The sequence below is a fragment of the Choloepus didactylus genome, chromosome 8 (assembly GCF_015220235.1).
Source record: "Choloepus didactylus isolate mChoDid1 chromosome 8, mChoDid1.pri, whole genome shotgun sequence".
In the NCBI taxonomy this organism is placed as follows: domain Eukaryota; kingdom Metazoa; phylum Chordata; class Mammalia; order Pilosa; family Megalonychidae; genus Choloepus; species Choloepus didactylus.
Window position 1 is genome coordinate 86727730 of NC_051314.1, and position 19691 is coordinate 86747420.

At 40.9% G+C, this 19691-nt stretch overlaps 1 protein-coding gene across 1 annotated transcript in view; it reads right to left on the reverse strand.

Annotated features, from left to right (window-relative positions):
- Nucleotides 1-19139, reverse strand: part of TEX49 (testis expressed 49) — a 56675-nt gene extending 37536 nt beyond the window's left edge. The window contains exon 1 of the mRNA XM_037846774.1: nucleotides 19061-19139. Within this exon, the coding sequence (XP_037702702.1) occupies nucleotides 19061-19139 (79 nt within the window). The remainder of the gene's footprint in view (nucleotides 1-19060) is intronic.
- Nucleotides 19140-19691: the final 552 nt, after the last annotated feature.

Here is a 19691-nt window from a genome sequence, read left to right on the forward strand (position 1 = left end):
TAATAAACATCAGAGAAACCCAAATTAAGGAACATTCTATAAAATGTCTTGCCTGTACTATTAAAAAATATCAATGTTATGAAATACAAAGAAAGGTAGAGAAACTATTGCAGGTTAAAGGAAACTAAAGATGCATGTTGACTAAATGCAATGCATGATCCTTAATTGGCTCCTGGAAGGAAAAAAATTGCTCTAGATGACATTAATGGGATAACTGGCAAAACTGGAATATAAACTATAGATAAATTAGATAATAGTATTGTATCAATGTTAAAATTCCCAAATTTGATATCTGTACTGTGGATTATATACTAAAATGTTCTTGTTTTTAGGAAATACAAACTGAAATATATAGGGGAAAAAGGACATAATATAAGCAACTTACTCTCAACTAGCTGAGGAGAAAAATTAGATATAAAGCAAATGTGGCAAAACAGTAATAGTTGGTTAACTGAAGTAAAAGGTATAGGGAATTTCTTTGTACTAGTCTTACAACTTTTCTGTAATTTTGAAATTATATCACAATAAAAAGTTTTTTAAAAATGGTAGATTGATCATGGTAGTTTATTTCCTTTCCCTTCCAAATTTGCTAAAATGACATAATCAAAATAATAATAACAATAACAACCACAACAATAATGACATTAACTTCTAAGGACAAAGAGAACAAGTGGGAATACAAAGCAGATCAAAGTACAGTAGCAATGACCTTTTGGAAAATGGAAGGTGAATAGATTGGATGGTGTGCCGGTTTGAGTGTATTGTGTCCCCCAAATGCCATTATCTTTGTGGTCTTGTGTGGGGCAGAAGTTTTGGTGTTGGTTAGATTTGCTTGGAGTGTGCCCCACCCAGCTGTGGGAAATAATTTTGATGAGATGTTCCCATGGAGGCTTGGCCCCACCCATTCGGGGTGGGCCTTGATCGGTGGAGCTATATAAATGAGCTGACTCAAAGAGGAAAGAGAGTGCAGCTGGGAGTGATGTTTTGAAGAGAAGCAGGCTTGCTGGAGAGGAACGTCCTGGGAGAAAGCCGTTTTGAGGCCGGAGCTTTGGAGCAGATGCCAGCTGCCTTTCTAGCTAACAGAGGTTTTCCGGAGGCCATTGGCCATCCTCCGGTGAGGGTACCCGATTGCTGATGTGTTGCCTTGGACGCTTTGTGGCCTTAAGACTGTAACTGTGTAGCGAAATAAATCCCCGTTTTATAAAAGCCAATCCATCTCTGGTGTTTTGCATTCTGCAGCATTAGCAAACTAAGACAGATTTTGGTACCAGAGAAGTGGGGTGCTTTTGCTGCTGAGTTTGCAAATACCAAACATGCTGGAACGGCTTTTTAAATGGATAAGGGGAAGACTCTGGAGGAATTGTGAGGAGCTTGATAGAAAAGGCCTAAACTGCTTTAAAGAGACTGTTTGTGGAAATATGGACTCTAAAGATACTTCTGATGAGGTCTTGAACAGAAATGATGAATGTGTTGTTGCAAACTGGAAGAAAGGCGAACCTTGTTTTAAAGTGGCAGAGAATTTGGCAAAATTGAGTCCTGGTGTCAGATGGAAGGAAGAATCTGGAAGCAACAACTTGGAATACTTAGCTGAGGAGATCTCCAGACTACGTGTGGAGGACGTATCCTGGCTTCTCCTTGCAGCTTATAGTAAAATGCGAGCAGAGAGAGATAAACTTAGAACTGAACTCTTGGGTTCAAAGAAACCAGAAGTTGATGGCTTGGAAAATTACAGGCTTCCAGGGGGTGGAATCCCTGAAGCTACAGCCCAACGTGAGGATGGAACCAAACATGGAACCCAGCTGCCATTTCAGTACAAGCCAAGATTGGAAAAGGAGTTAAGCAGAAAGGATTTGTGGAAAGTCCTATTGTCTGATGGCTTTGACCCTTGCGTGCTTCATGCAAAGCCAACAGAATTTTTGCGAGATCTTTATAGACAGAGCCATTGCCGGTCTGGACTGGAGGAGACAGACAAGGAAAAAATTAAAGGAAAAATCTCTTCAAAGATAGAGCCATGGAGGTTGAGGTCTGGAGTCAGGAGGTCTCGGGCTGGGAGAGCGGAGCAGCCCACATGCATGGAAAGGGTGAGTTTGCCCTGGAGGTCGAGGGCGGGCTTTCCGCCTCGATGCTCTGGAAGAGTTTTGCCACTTCAGGTCCCAAAGAGGGTGGAGCACATTTCCAGGGAATTGAGGAGAGCCTGGCTGCCACCCCACTGTTCTGAAGGGGTTGAGCGTGTGCCCCGGAGATGGAAGGGAATCCGGGAGCTGCCCCGATGTTTGAGGAGGGTGGGGCCGAGAAGGTGGTCTCCCCAATGTATGGAAATGTTGGCGCACTTACCTAAGCATTTGGAGAGGAAAGGGCTGCCAGAAAGGCCCTTGGGAAGGGTTAGACTCCCGCTCTCTCAAGCCCCAAGGATGCAACGTCGTTCTGTAAATGACTCTCAGACTTTGAAATCTAATGGAGTTTGTCCTGCGGGTTTTAGGAACTGTTTCGGTCCTGTTAACCCTGCTTTCCTTACTCTTTCTCCTTATGGCAATGGGAATGTTTATCCTGTGAATGTCCCTCCTTTATATATTGGAAGCATATAACTTGTTCTAAGTCCACAGATCCAAGCTAAAGGAAAAGTATGCCTTAGGACTGACCACGCCTGTATTTGATTTTGATGGGATTTTTGTACTTAACTTTTGTTACTGAAATGGTTTAAGTTTTTGTGATATTGTGATGAAATGAATGTATTTTGTATTTGCAAAGAGTATGTTTTTCTGGGGTCCAGGGGGTGGAATGTGCCGGTTTGAATGTATTATGTCCCCCAGAAAAAGCCATATTCTTTGATGCAATCTTGTGGGGCAAGCATAATAGTGGGGATTAAGTTGGACTGTTTGGATTAGGTTGTTTGAATGGAGATGTGCCCCACCCAGCTGTGGGTGGTGACTCTGGTGGGATACTCCCATGGAGGTGTGACCCCACCCATTCAGGGTGGGCCTTGATCAGTGGAGCCATATAAAACATGCTGACTCAAAGAGACTGGACAGAGTGCAGCTGTGAGTGACGTTTTGAAGAGAAGCAAGCTTGCTAGAGAGGAACGTCCTGGGAGAAAGCCATTTTGAAACCAGAACTTTGGAGCAGACACCAGCCATGTGCCTTCCCAGCTAACAGAGGTTTTCTGGATGAACTTTGGAGCAGATGCCAGCCATGTGCCTTCCCAGCTAACAGAGGTTTTCTGGACGCTATTTGCCATCCTCCAGTGAAGGTACCCGATTATTGATGTGTTACCTTGGACACTTTATGGCCTTAAGACTGTAACTGTATAGCCAAATAAACCCCCTTTTTATAAAAGCCAATCCATCTCTGGTGTTTTGCATTCCGCAGCATTAGCAAACTAGAACAGATGGTAACTAACCTAGCAGAGTAGATAAAGTTTTAATTTAAGTGTCTGCAGTGAGGATACATCTAGAATTGATCTCAGATTAATTCATCTGAGAGGCTCAATATTTAGATGCAATAGCTACTACAAAAGGTAGGAGTAAGGGATGAGCCTGAGAACAATTAAAACTCTCTCTGTAGTGGATTTGGCACAATCAGGAAAACCACCCTGCCCAAACAAGGAGATGAAAGATTTCTCTGGAGGAACTTAGTCTAGGAGGCACTACACTCCTGGACACCAGTCACAGTGGAAACTGGCATATAGTGTAAGACTGAAAATCTGGTAATTTAGTGAAAATCAAGATGCTCAAGTGAGATACACAGTAATCCCTTCCCTGTTGTGGTATCATTAGGTCAGCAGACAAGCATATACCCCATCACTAGAGAAGCAATTAGGGATTCTTCCTTGAGGAATTGTAGAGATTGAGTAGAATGCTTCCACTGAAGTCCACAATGGGCAACGCCCCCACAGGCTTTGAATCAGTTTTTTAGTTCTTCATTCTTAAATCAGAATGGAAAGCCTAGGATCATCAGTTATTTGAGGATGGTCATCAATGAGAAAAAGAGAGACCAAAATAAAAACATAGGGAAAAGGGCCCAGCAGAAACAGAGCTAATGCAGGGAACAGAAGAAAACTTCAAAATAAAGAATAATATGCATAGATAAAAGAGAGAGATGTGAAAAAGGAATTATCAGGGAATTGAAAAGGGCCCTGGAAATTAAAAATATAGTAGCCAAAGTAAAATATTCTGATACAAAAGTGTGGTAGTTTTGAAATGTGTCCACAAATTCTTTGATACTCCTCCCTTGATTTTCTTCCTCTTGAATATGAGCTGGACTTACTGACTCACTTCTAATAAATAAGGTAGAAGTGACAGTGTGTCACTGTGGTGGTTTGGAACTATGTATCCCTGAAAACATGTTCTTAAACTTAATCCATTCCTGTGAGTGTGAAGCCTTGTTTCTAGGACTTTTGATGAGGCTACTTCAGATAAGGTGTGGCCCAGGATGGGTCTTAATCCTATTTACTGAAGGCTTATAGGGAAGGTCAGAGAGAGAAAAAAAGCCACCAAGGGAGCAGCCAGAAGCTGAAAGTCAATGGAACCTGAAAGAAAAGGGAGAAGCAAGGAGAGGCTGCCATGTGCACTGCCATATGACAGAAGAGCCAAGGGCCAAGGATCACTGGTAGCTGGCCCTAGAATGCCAGTCTTTGTGAAGAAAGCATCATCTTAATGAAGGCTTGATTTGGACTTCTAGCCTCAAAACCATGACCCAATAAATTTCCAATGTTTAAGCCAACCCATTTCATGGTATTTAGTTCAGCAATAAGGAAATTAATACAGTCACTGTTCTGGTTCGCTAATGCTGCCATTATGCAAAATACCAGTAATAGATTGGCTTTTATAAACGGGATTTATTAGGTTACAAATTTACAGTTCTGTGGCCATAAAAGTGTCCAAACTAAGGCATCAACAAGAGGATACCTTTGCTGAAGAAAGACTCAAGCCATCTGGAACACCTCTGTTAGCTGGGAAGGCACATGGCTGGTGTCTGCTTATCCTTTGCTCTTGGGTTCTGGTTTCAAAATGGCTTCCTCCCAGGACGTTTCTCTCTAAGTGTCTGGGGGTGTCCTCTTAGTTTCTCCCAGGCAAACTCTGGGCTAGCATCTCCAAATGTCTCCAAACATCTGTTTTCAACAGCTGTCTCCAAAATGTCTCTCTCAGCTTCTCTTGGGGTGTTTTTTTTCCCTCTCTGCTCTCTGTGTCAGCTTTCTTTAAAGTTATCTAATTAACGCCCACCCTAAATGGGCAGGGTCCACATCTCCATGGAAATAATTTACTCAAACATTTCCACCCTCATCAACACACTAATCAGTTGGCCCCCACAAGATTGCATAAAATATTATGGCTTTTGGGGGGACATAATATATCCAATCTGGCACAGTCACTTCCAAGACTAGGTGACATTGGAAAAAGACATAGCAGTTTCCTTCTCTCTCTCTTGAATCATTCACATTGGGGGAAATTAGCTGCCATGTTGTGAGAACACTCAAGCAGCTCATGAAGAGACCCATGTGGTAAGAACCAGAGATGTCTTTTCAACATCCAAAGATCAACAGTTATTTGTGTGAGCCATCTTGGAAATGGTCCCTTCAGCTTGAGCTCCATCTCTAGCCTTTCAATGACTGCAACCTCTGATGAAGGCAACCACATGAGTGACACTAAGCCAGAACCATCCAGCTAAGCTGCTCCCAGATTCCTGACTCACAGAACTTGTGAGGTAATAAATGTTTGTTTTTTAAAGTCAGTAAATGATTTTCAACCTAGAGTTCTATATCTGTACAAACTATCAATCAAGTGTGTGAGTAGAATAAAGCCATTCTTGACAATGCATTTTTAGAAAGCTACTGGAAGAAAAGTTCTGGAAAGGGGAGGGAATAAGCCAAAGAGAAGATACCAGATCTAGGGAACAGGGAATCTAGTCTTGGACAGAGGCAGAGGCAAATACCAGGACAACAGCTATGCACTAGGCTTAGAGAGTAGACAGACTAGTCTGGGGTAGGAGAGAGGCAGTTTGGAAAAAATTGGACTTAATAGATTATTTCTGTTTGAGTGACTGGAAAAAATATCACTGGGCATTTGACAGCCCTGCTGAATTACTTGGGAAAAAAGTAACAAAAGGTACATAGAGAATCAGCAAATGAAAAAATGGTGGCAATTTTTAACTCTAGGAATAAAGAAAAAGTTGAACAAGAAAGGAAATGTAATCATAGTGACATTTTTTGGCTTAGAAGTGAACAATTTTACAATAGTTGTAAGATTGTAATACTACTGATTTAACCTTGTATTAGTTTTCTACTGCTGCAGAACAAATTATCACCAACTTAGGAGCTTAAATAATCCATTTATTATTTCATAGTTCCATATAAAGTAACAATCACAGGAGTGATAGCCCATCATTTTCATAGGTTCCACCCACACTCAAAAGGGAGGGGATGGTACAAGGATGAAGATCACTGGGGATCAGCTCAGAATTCTACCTACCACAAACCTAAAACTGTGATATAACTATGCAGGGAAATTAGGAAGGAAGATAAATTGGGGAAGGAGAAGTGCCGGGTGTGGTGTAAGAAAGCTAAATACTCAACTGCCATAGTAGGAGGGCAATCTATAATGACAAAAAATGAATAAATCAGTAAATAGGATATAAACACATTGTTCAGAAATAGGAAGGTAAGAACCATAAGAAATGGCTAAAATATTTGAAAATGATTGCCTCTGGAGACTGGAGGCAAGAGGGTTAGAACAGCAGCCTCTTATTTTTTTATTATAAGCCTTTTAGCACTATTGGATCCTTCAACTATGTGAAATATAATTTTGAAAAAGAAAAAAGGTATCTTTCATATATTTCTGTTATATTAGATGTGGGTAAGACAACTGTAAAAGATTTGGGGAAAATTAAAAAATCATTAAAAAATCAGATTGCTTTGTAAATGTTTCATACCACTTCAAACCAAACTGGAAATTGTAGATGAGGCATTGAGGGGAAATAAAGGACAAGGCACTCATAAGTAGACACATTTTCAAAGAAAAGGAAATTGGCAGTACATAAAAAAATTATAGATTCATTCACACAAAAGATAGAAATAAAATGTGTATGTATCTTTTCATGATTCCCAAATTTATAATTTAATCTTTTAAAATTAACTGACCAGAGGAACCTAAGATGGCGGCTAGGTGAGACAGGGCAAAAAAACACCTTCATGAAAAATACTAGATAAAAGCCAGAAAGTGACCCAGAACACCAGTTCCAGCTATGCACCAGCTGGACAAGTTCTGCTAAATCAACAGGGACTGTGCATTTGGTGAAACTGGGAGTCTGCATTCTGAAATGAGTGAGTGAGCCGGCTGAAAGTCTCACAGCCGTGCTGCGGTGTGGGGAAACCGTGGGTTGGTGTTGGCGACGGACTAGTTCTTTTAAAAAAAACAAAAAAAACCTGGAGCAGCTGTGGTTATGACGGTGAGAACCACACAGTGAGGCATGGCAGGAGTAGGCTGCACCAAGTCTTGGTGTCTGGCATGGAGGATAGCCCACTGCTCACTGACCCGGGGCCAGGGGGACAGAGCGGAGCCAAAAAGAGAAAGAAACAGCGCCCCTCGCAGCCATCTTCCTGGCAGGCTGGAAACGCTCCTGCCTGGGCTGGAGTTATAGGCCAGAGCCGGGCCAAGGATCCCAGTGTGACAGGGAGTGATTCTCGAAGCACCACGTACATGCCACAATATCGGCCGTGGTCAGTGGACTTCAGTGCACCCATAGCTAATTGTCCTGGAGCTGGGAAGGCGGAGCTGTGTGAAAAGGGGGAAATTAGCATCCCCCATTCAACCATCTTTAAAGCAGGCTGAGAATGCCCCTGCATGGCCTGGCAGCCCAGGGCTTCCCTGGAGGCCGGTGCACACTTGTGATGTAGCACAACCTTCCCTCAGCAGAGGTCCTGGAAGATCACGGCTGAGAAGAGGGGCCCGCTCAGAAATCCCAGGGACCCTATGCCAAAAACCTTGGGGGGTTTGACTATTAAAGCTGCCCTGCCTCCCTAACCACCCAGACACACGCCCCGCATTCAGGGCAGACAGCACCAACAACACACCCAAACTTAGTGCACCAGTTGAACCCCACAAGAATGAGACCCCCACACACCACAAACACAAAGTTGGGGAGAACTGACTTGAGGGGAATAGGTGACTTGTGGACACCATCTGCTGGTTAGTTAGAGAAAGTGTACACCACCAAGCTGTAGATCTGACAAACTAGAGATCAGTATTCTTTATATCCTGAAAGAACCCTATAAGTAAAGCAAATGCCAAGAGGCCAAAAACAACAGAAAATCTTAAAGCATATGATAAAACCAGATGATATGGAAAACCCGAAACCAAACACTCAAATCAAAATATCAGAAGAGACACAGTACTTGGCACTATTAATCAAAGAACTACAGACAAACAACCAGAGCATGGCACAGGATATAAAGGACATGAAGAAGAGCATGACACAGGATATAAAAGACATAAAGAAGACCCTAGAAGAGCATAAAGAAGAAATTGCAAGAGTAAATAAAAAAAATAGAAGATCTTATGGAAATAAGAGAAACTGTTGGCCAAATTAAAAAGACTCTGGATACTCATAATACAAGATTAGAGGAAATTGAACAACAACTCAGTGTCCTTGAGGACCATAGAATGGAAAATGAAAGAACGGGGAAAAAAATTGAAAAAGTCAAAATGGATCTCAGGGATACGATAGATAAAATAAAACATCCAAATTTAAGACTCACTGGTGTCCCAGAAGGGGAAGAGAAGGGTAAAGGTCTAGAAAGAGTATTCAAAGAAATTGTTGGGGAAAACTTCCCCAACCTTCTACACAATATAAATACACAAAGCATAAATGCCCAGTGAACTCCAAATAGAATAAATCCAAATAAACCCACTCAAAGACATATTCTGATCAGACTGTCAAATACTGAAGAGAAGGAGCAAGTTCTGAAAGCAGCAAGAGAAAGGCAATTCACTACATACAAAGGAAACAACGTAAGACTAAGTAGTGACTACTCAGCAGCCACCATGGAGGTGAGAAGGCAGTGCCAAGACATATTTAAAATTCTGAGAGAGAAAAATTTCCAACCAAGAATACTTCATTCAGCAAAACTCTCCTTCAAATTTGAGGGACAGCTTAAATTTTTCACAGACAAACAAATGCTGAGAGATTTTGTTGACAAAAGACCTTCCCTACTTCAGAGACTAAAGGGAGCCCTACTGACAGAGAAACAAAGAAAAGAGAGAGAGATATAGAGAATTTTAACAGACATGTATAGAACATTACATCCCAAATCACCAGGACACACATTCTTCTCTAGTGATCACGGATCTTTCTCCAGAGTAGACCACAGGCTGGGACATAAAACAAGCCTCAATAAATTAAAAAAAAATTGAATTTATTCAAAGCACATTCCCTGACCACAATGGAATACAAATAGAAGTCAATAACCATCAGAGACTTAGAAAATTCACAAACAACTGGAGGGTAAAAATGAGGGGGAGATGAAAACATTCCTGGATAATCAAAAGCTGAGAGACTTCATCACCAGTAGATCAGTCCTATGAGAAAGGCTATAGGGAACGGAGCAGGCTGAAAGGAAGGGACACTAAACAATTGACTGAAACCACATGAAGAAATAAAGATTTCCAGTAAAGATCACATGGTAAATATAAATACCAATATTACTGTATTTTTGATTTGTAACTCCACTATTTACTTCCTACAGGATCTAAAATACATAAACTGTAATGACAAATCAGTGGTTTTGGACTCAATGTAAAATATGTAATTTTTGACAAGAACTACATAAAGGTGGGGGAATGGAGGAGTATAGGAACATGGTTTACGTGTCCTATTGAAGTTAAGTTAGTATCAAAGAAAAACAAGATTGTTATAGATTTAGGAGGTTAAATTTAAGCTCCACGGTAAACACAAAGAAAGTATCAGAGAATATGACCATCGAGATGAAAAGTAGAGTAGGGGCTACAAGAAGTGGGGGAAGGGGCAATGGGAAGTTAAGAAATGAGTGTAGGGTTTCTGTTTGGGGTGAAGGGAAATTTCTAGTAATGGATGGTGGGAAGGTGATAGCATTTGCAACATTCTAAATGTGATTAATCCCACTAATGGAATGCTAGGGAGGGGGTGGAAGGGGAAGATTTAGGCTGTATATATGTTTCCACAATTGAAAAAAAAAAAAAAAGAGAAAAAGACAGTCTAAACAGATAATGACAATTAAATGCCAAGGATGATCTGGATGGGATCTGAGGATGGAGGAGAGGAGGCTCAAAGGGACACAGTTGGGACATAAGAAAAATAAAAAGGAAATATAGAATATAAGCTTTGTATCAATGTTGAATTTCTTGAACTTCTTAGCTGCGCTTAATGGGATTGCATAAAAGAATGTTCTTGTTCATGGGAATTGTATATGTGAATTATATTGTTTGTTCAAGGATGTGTGCAGCTTGCTCTCATATGTTCAGAAGACAGAGCAATAGATGATGGATGATAGGGAGGGAGGGAAAGAAAGAAATGGTGGTGTGACAGGATGTTAAAGTTGATGGATTGGGGTATCGGGGGAGGGGGGTCAGGGTATGCTGGGGTTCTGTGTATGGGTTTTGTATTGTTTTTGCAACTGTTCCTGTAAGTTTGAATTTATTTCAAAAAAAAAATTAACTGACCAACTATTAGTCTATGATAAGAGGGATTCTATTGTAATTAATTATATTCAACTTTCATCATATAATATTTAGTAATTGATCTAAGCTTGCTAGCTTCATGCCTGGTGGCAGGTTTATACCAGAGATCTGTAGGGGATGGTTAGGAGTTTATGGGTGTTGATTAGGTGAGCCACACCCCAGGGTTAGGTGGGCCACATTTAACTTAAGATGCCAAGGGTTTTGGAAGGGTGGGTAAATGGCAACTGGTTGCCATGTCAAATGGTGATTTCACTGAATTCTTGTCCCAGCAGAAATGAAACTTTTCTAGTTTTCTTTGGAGGAATAAGATGTTTGGAATAAGATAGCATTTTTTTCCCAGATAATTCCAGCAAAGATGCATTTTAAACACAGAAAACATATCAAACTATTATTTTGGTATCTGCAGTTGGGTCACATAGTGATAATTTTGTCATGTATGTGAATGTGTATGTTGAGAAAGAGAGAGAGGGAGAGAGAGAGAGAGAGAGAGAGAGAGAGAGAGAGAGAGAGAGAGAGAGAGAGAGAGAAAGTAGATCAGAAAGAAGCTATCCCTTTCTTGTGGAATACGGAATACTCCTCTGAAGTTGTAGAATGCTGTAGCTCTTGAGAATTTGCCCAGGGGCTATGGGAGGAGGATGCAAGGTTCCATTCTGCCTGGAATACTCCATTTAGAAGTTCTCAAGGCAGCAAGTTTGGCCATTAGTAGAGTAAAAAGTTCCTGTTTGGCTACAGTGAATGGTCGACTCCAGGAAATCTTGAAAACCATCTGTTGGGGGAAAGTGATTAATTCTATGTGAAAGACCAAATGAAATTTCAACTCAGGGTTTTGGGATTATAAATTTTCCTTGAAAAGCTATTAATCATCTGTACAGTCACCTGCTCACAGCAAAAGACTTGTGTCATTTGTCCACATTGATAAAGTATTTAAGAGTATAATAATAATAATAATAATCTGGAATCAAATTCTGGCTCCATTGCTGTAAGACTGGGCAAATAATTTAACCTCTTGGAGAGTCAGTGTCCTTACTGGTAAAAGGGAAATAGTAATACCTATCTCACAGGAATGTTGAGAGGATTAAATGGAATCAAGCATGTAAAGTGCTTAGCACAGTGCCTGGCACACAGAATACACCCAGTAAATAGTTGTTTATTTTGAAATGCTTGAGCCAACAAAATTAGGGGTAAATTAGAGGTTAGCAAGCAAAGCCCTGTCTAAATCTTGAGAGGCAACTAGAGAGAGTAAATTAGGGGAGGACCCTCCCTTTTAGAAAGTGGGCAGGGGAGTAGGGGTGGCAAATTTGAGGTTCAGTATTCTCTCTAACCTTACATTCTAGATAAGCAGTTTGGCCAAGCTGCTTGCCTCTGACACTCTGCCACTGGAAAGAGAAAACATGGGTAAGCAAATCAGGATACCTCCCTATCACCCCTTAGGGGCCTCTGGTTTTAATAAGGTGAAGCCTTCCTTGCTGCCTCTGTTCTCCAAGAAATTAATTACAAATGAGACCTAGGCCTCTTTAGATTGATACCAAGTCTTGTTTACCAGCGCTTAAGTAGATAACTAGGTAGGAAAATACCAGGCGGCATGCTTGGTTCACTCATGGAGAGGGAATCCCATCTAATTGGAGCAGGTACGGTTGGTGCAGCCAGAAGAGGCCTACTCTTGGCCTGGAAAAGGGAAATTTGTGGGTTAGGTTTGCACCTATTCTCAAAGATTGCGTTTCTCTGAGAGAGGGTGGAAAAGAGTTCCTCCTACACATCTGGAGAAAAGAATAGTCTCATGGCATAATGCTGCTCCCAGGTGGGGCAGGGTCAAGGGGAGAGGGTTGGTATAGAGTCATTAAGGAATTTCTATGGTCTAGCAGTGGAACTCTGTACAAATATTACCTGGGAGCTGGATATGTAAAACAGAGCTTCTTTGATGGAAACGGAAAGGGGACACAGTGCCCAGTGGAGGCCTATTCAAGATCAGTCCTTCATAATCTATCTATTCTTTTTTTTTTTTTGAAATAAATTCAAAGTTATAGGAATAGTTGCAAAAACAATACAAACCCCATACACATAACTCCAGTGTACCCTGACTCCCCCTCCCCTGATACCCCAATCCACCAACTTTAACATGCTGTCACACCCGTTATTTCTTTCCCTCCCTCCCTCCCTCCCTCCCTATCATCCATCATCTATTGCTCTGTCTTCTGAACATATGAGAGCAAGCTGCACACATTCTTGAACAAACACTATAATTCACATATACAATTCCCATGAACAAGAACATTCTTTCATGCAATCCCATTAAACGCAGCTAAGATGTACAAGAGATTCAACATTGATACAAAGCTTACATTCTATATTTCCTTTTTTTTCCCCTTATGTCCCAACTGTGTCCCTTTGAGCCTCCTCTCCTCCATCCTCAGATCCCATCCAGGGTCATCCTTGGCATTCAATTGTCATCTATTTAGACTGTCTTTTTTTTTTTTCCTCAATTGTGGAAACACATATACAGCCTAAATCTTCCCATTCCACCGCCTCCCTAGCATTCCATTAGTGGGATTAGTCACATTTAGAATGTTGTAATGCTATCTCTTTCCCACCATCCATTACTAGAAATTTCCCTTCACCTCAAACAGCAACCCTACACTCATTTCTTAACTCCCCATTGCCTCATCCCCCATTTCTCTTAACCCATACTCTACTTTTCATCTCTATGGTTATATTCTCTGATAATTTCTTTGTGTTTACTGTGGGGCTTAAAATTAACCTCTTAAATCCATAACAATCTTGTTTTTCTTTGATACCAACTTAACTTCAATAGGACACATAAACTATGTTCCTATACTCCCCCATTCCCCCACCTTTATATAGTTCTTGTCAAAAATTACTTATTTTACATTGAGTTCAAAACCACTGATTTGTCATTAGAGTTTGTGTATTTTATATCATGTAGGAAGTAAATAGTGGAGTTACAATTCAAAAATTATTGACTTCTATTTGTATTTCATTGTGGTCAGAGAATGTGCTTTGAACATATTCAATTTTTTTTTTTTTAATTTATTGAGGCTTGTTTTATGTCCCGGCATATGGGCCATTCTGGAGAAAGATCTGTGATCACTAGAGAAAAATGAGTGTCCTTGTGATTTGGGATGTAAGGTTCTATATATGTCTGTTAAAATTCTCTATATCTCTTTCTCCTTTCTTTGTTTCTCTGTCAGTAGGGCTCCCTTTAGTATCTGAAGTAGGGCAGGTCTTTTATTGGCAAACTCTCTCAGCATTTGTTTGTCTGTGAAAAATTTAAGCTGTCCCTCAAATTTGAAGGAGAGTTTTGCTGGATAAAGTATTCTTGGTTGGAAATTTTTCTCTCTCAGAATTTAAATATGTCATGCCACTGCCTTCTCACCTCCATGGTGGCCGCTGAGTAGTCACAACTTAGTCTTATGTTGTTTCCTTTGTATGTGGTGAATTGCTTTTCTCTTGCTGCTTTCAGAACTAGCTCCTTCTCTTCAGTATTTGACAGTCTGATCAGAAAATGTCTCAGAGTGGGTTTATTTGGATTTATTCTATTTGGAGTTCGCTGGGCATTTATGCTTTGTGTATTTATATTGTGTAGAAGGTTGGGGAAGTTTTCCCCAATAATTTCTTTGAATACACTTTCTAGACCTTTACCTTTCTCTCCCCCTTCTGGGACACCAATGAATCTTAAATTTGGATGTTTTATTTTATCTATCGTATCTCTGAGATCCACTTCAATTTTTTTGATTTTTTTCGTATCTCTGAGATCCACTTCATTTTTTTTGATTTTTTGTTCTTTCATTTTCTGTTCTGTGGACTTCTAGGACACTGAGTCGTTGTTCAACTTCCTCTAATCTTGTATTATGAGTATCCAGAGTCTTTTTAATTTGGCCAACAGTTTCTTTCATTTCCATAAGATCTTCTATTTTTTTTATTTACTCTTGCAATGTCTTCTTTATGCTCTTCTAGGGTCTTCTTTATGTCTCTTATATCCTGTGCCATGGTCTTCTTCATGTCCTTTATATCCTTTGCCATGTTTTCATTCCTTGATTGTAGTTCTTTGATTAATAGTGCCAAGTACTGTGTCTCTTCTGATATTTTGATATGGGTGTTTGGGATTGGGTTCTCCATATCAACTGGTTTTATCATATGCATTAAGATTTTCTGTTGTTTTTGGCCTCTTGGCATTTGCTTTGCTTGATAGGGTTCTTTCAAGGTGTAAAAAAAAAAAAAATCTAATTTTTCAGAAATACAAGTTGGTGGTGTACACTTTCTCTAACTAACCAGCAGATGGCATCTGTGAGTCACCTTTACCCCTCAAGTCAGTTCTCCTCAACTTTGTCCTTATGGTGTGTGGGGAAATGATTCTTGTGGGGTTCAGTTGGTGAACTCAGTTTGGGCGTGTTACTGGAGCTGTCCACCCTGAATGTGGGGTGTGTGTCTGGGTGACTAGGGAGGCAGGGCAGCTTTAATATTCAAACCCCCCAGGTATTCCTGGAGAGTCAGGGCCGCTGCAAGAGTCTAAGCCTTCATTTCAGTTCTGCCCCAGACCCCCTCTGTCGCTGACCCACAAACCACCAGCATGGACGTAGTGTCCCTGGGTTTTCCGAGCAGGGTCCCCTTCTCAGCTGTGATCTTCCAGGACCTCTGCTGAGGGAAGGCTGTGCTATATCACAAGTGCGCGCCATCTCTCAAGGGAAGCCCCAGGCCACCAGGCTGTGCAGGGGTGCTCTCAGCCTGATGCAAAGATGGCTGAACTGGGCATCTCAACCTCCCCCTCTTCTCGCACAGTTCCTCCTTCCCAGCTCTGGGACAACTGGCACAGCTCTGGGCTGTGGGCACGGCCCTGGGCAGGAGTGTCTCCACCCCACTGGGGAGCCAGCTGCAAGCAGTGGGGTTTCTTTCTCCTTCCGGCTCTCCCCTCTGCTCCCCTGGCCCTGGGGGAATCTGCAACAGGCTATCCTCCATACCAGACACCGAGAGGCCAGCTCAGCCCGCTCCTGCCATGCTTCACTGTGCGGTTCCCACAGTAGCAACTGCAGCCGCTCCTGGGTTTTTCCCTTTTTTTTTTTAAAAAAAAGAACCAGTCCGTCTCCAACCGCCAACTCCTGGCTTACCCACACCACAGCGCGGCCATGGGTCTTTCAGCCAGCTTACTCACTCGTTTCAGAATGCAGACTCCCAGTTTCACCAAGTGTATGGCCCCTGTGGTTCTAGCAGACCTTGTCCAGATGGTGCATCACTGAAACCGGTATTCTGGGTCACCTTCCGGTTTTTATCTAGTATTTTTCACAGAGGTGTTTTTTTGCCCCATCTCACCTAGCCGCCATCTTAGGTTCTCCAATCTATCTATTCTTAACTTTGTGCTTACTAGTCACCCCTGTCCCTACCCCAATACAATTTTTGCTTCACCCCGTCTGCACTTAATTTTCTTCACTCGTGTTCCAGTTTGCTAAAGCTGCCATTATGCAAAATACCAGAAATGGATTGGCTTTTATAAAGGGGATTTATTATGTTACAAATTTACAGTTCTAAGGCCATAGAAGTGTCCAAACCAACACATCAGCAAGAGGATACCTCCACTGAAGAAAGCTGATGGTGTCTAGAACACCTCTGTCAGCTAGGAAGGCATGTGGTTGGTGTCTGCTGGTCCTTTGTTCTTGGGTTCTGGTTTCAAAATGGCTTTCCCCAAAATGTCTCTGGGCTTCTGTCTCTCTTAGCTTCTCTCTTTCAGCTCCTGTGCCTCCTTGCTTGTTCTCCCAAGGCATTTCTCTCAGCATCTGGGGGTCTTCTCTTAGTTTCTTTGGAGAAAACTCTGGGCTTCATCTCTTAGCTTAGCATCTCCAAACGTTTTTCTGTCTGCATCTGCAAGTATCTGGGTCTGTGTTGGCCCTTGAGCTCTCTTAAGAACTCCAGTAAACTAATCAAGACCTACCTTGAATGGGCAGTGGTCACACCTCCATGGAAATAATCTAATCAAAAGATCTCATCCACAGTTGAGTGGGCCACATCTCCATGGAAATAACAATCAAAAGGTCCCACACATAATGTCTGCACCCACAAGACTGGATTAAAAGAACCTAGCCTTTCCTGGAGTACACAGCAATTTCAAACTGGTACAACTTGGGGTCTCCTTTCTGCCTGAAGTACCCTTTCTTCTCCATTTCTGTGCTTTCAAACAATTCATCTTTTAAGAACTAAACCAATTGCCACATCTCCTGCAAGCTTCCCCTACTTCCTGTTTTAGTTATCGATAATCATTTATTTTGTCACTCACCCTACAAATATTTATTAAAGCTCTACTGTGTATGAGACAGTGCTAGGCACTATGTATATAATACAGATCTGATATTTACTCACTGTCCACTAAAAATCCTTCAATGATTCCCTTTAAAGTTGAAATGCTTAGCATGGCTAACTACATCTTTAGTTATCTGGTCCTTGCCGAGTTTTCAAGGCTTGCCTCCCAGCACTTCTCACCTTTATCCTTCAACTGTTCCCAAGTACTTGGAGTTCACATAGTATGACTTTTTATGATGTATTTGTTTCTTTTTCTATGCTATTTCCCTTCTGGTCTACTTTGTGAACTCCAATCATCCTTTAACAGTTCTGAAAGCATTTTCTCTGAGAAATCCTAAAGGATTTCCCCATTCTTATTCCAAACCCAATAGTATCAAGGACTTCCTCTTTTTTTTTTTTTACATTTTTTATTATGAAATATAACATGGATTCAGAAAAGTGATAACTTTCAAAGTATGATTTACAAGTAGTTAGAGAGCAAATTTCAAAGAATGTTATGGGTTCAGTTCCACAATTTTAGTTATTTCCTTACTGTGAAGTATAACATATATACAGAAAGGTGGTATCTTTCAAAGTATGATTTAACAAATAGTTATAGGGCAAATTTCAAAGAATGTTATGGGTTACAGTTTTACAGTTTCAGTTATTTCCTTATTGTGAAACATATATACAGAAATGTGATGACTTTCAAAGTATAATCTAACAAGTTGCTATAGAGCAAATTTCGAAGTATGTTATATGTTACAGTTCCACCATGTCAGTTATTTCCTTCTAGTTATTCTAGTACCCTAAAAACTAAAAATTATATAAAGATTCAGTATTCATAAGCCTTTGTTAAATACTATCTTGTCAGTTGCTACTCCTCTCTCTTATTTGATCACTGTCTCAGTCTTCAGAGATATCTGGGCAGTGACCCACTTAACTTGTTCATACTGAAAAGGGGTGTTGACATTATGGGGAAGCGGGATGCACCTGGGAGATGTTCTTGGAGAGGCTGTTGTCTCTGGGTTTTGGGACTTATCTGGCATAGGAACACTCTGGGTGATTTAAGTTTCTGAAAAGTAAACTTAGTGACTGAAAGTTTTAGAGTCTTAGATAGGGACCTAGGCATTCTTTAGTATTTTGGGGGCTACTGTTGGTTAGGGCTTGGCATACTGTGGGCATTTGGAATATCTAGCTGGAACTTGCATAAGAGTAACCTCCAGAGTAGCCTCTTGACTCTATTTGAAATGTCTTAGCCACTGAAACCTTATTTTGTTACCTTTCTTTTCTCCCTTTTGGTCAAAAAAAAAAAAAAAGACATTCTCAATCCTTCGATGCCAGGCCAGGCTCATTCCTGGGAGTTGTGTCCCAAGTCACCAGGGAGATTCACTCCCCTGGGAGTCATGTCCCATATGGAGGGGAGGGTAATGAATTTACTTGCAGAGTTGGGCTCAAGAGAAAGGCCATATCTGAGCAACAAATGAGGTCCTCTGGAGGTGACTCCTAGGCACAATTATCAGTGGGCTTAGCCTCCCTTTACAGTCGTAAGTTTCACTAGAGCAAGCCTTGAGATCAAGGGCTTGACTTATTAAGTAGGGAGTTCCTAATTTCCCATAACATATATTCTGAAAGACTTCCTTTTTTCTGGTTCCATAGCATTCCATGTTTAATTTGATCAGACTAAATTAAAAAAAATTTTTTTTTCATACTTATCTTCCTCATCAGATAGCCACTTGATAGCAGGGGCCTTTTCTCACCCATCTTTGTAACCCCATTCACCAGCATAAGTTCTGGCACATAGTCAGGGCTTAATAAATATCAGCTAAATTAACAAATAAATACATTCATTCAGCTGAACAAACTGTGTGCTTTAATAAGGACATTAAGTAACAGGAGAGGGAAGCTGAATGGATACTTTCATTACTCCCTAATTTTACGTAGCATAGTTGATGGAACTGAGGGAGAAACCTCTTAGCCCCTAGGAAAAGAAATGGCTAGGCAATGGCTAAGAAGTATTTAGGAAAAGAAGGGGCCCTCCTAACCCTCTGTCCACTCTATATTCCTCTTACTTGTTTCTTCAGTTGTGTTCCTTTTTTTGTTCCGAAAGGAATTTTGATATCCCAGTAGACATAAGTTGAAGAAGGCCATCTCAGCTCCTCCCTGTCCTCTTCTGGAATGTCCACTGGAGCACTGGACTCGTGTTTGGTAACCATGGTAATGTCCTGAAGAATTAGCATGACCAACTCACCCTTTGTCTAATGAGGCACAGGATTTATGGGTTCACAGTGGAGGTGGAGTGGGAGCAGGCTTAGTAACTTTAGGCAAAGGGATTAATCAAGTGCCAAAGCCCTTTTTCTTGACCCAGTCTTATTTATACCTTAAGCTTCTGAAGGCAGTGAGTAGAAAGAGCACTGACCTGCACTGAAGTCTCAGCTTTCCCACATCTGGGTGTCTGACTCTGAATAGATTAACTAAGCCTCAGTGTGTTATTTTTTTATTTTATTTAAAAAAACAGCAATGATGATAACAATGAGTCTTTAACTTATTTCAAGTAGTTGGGTACTGGAGCCAGTTCATATTGGCTTGAGAGAGCCCTTGTTAAATTTTCAGGACTTCTGAGAGCTGGTTATTAAAAAAGCCATTATTAAAAATTAAATTAAATATAAATTTACAAATGAATAATTTGCCTTATTACATTAT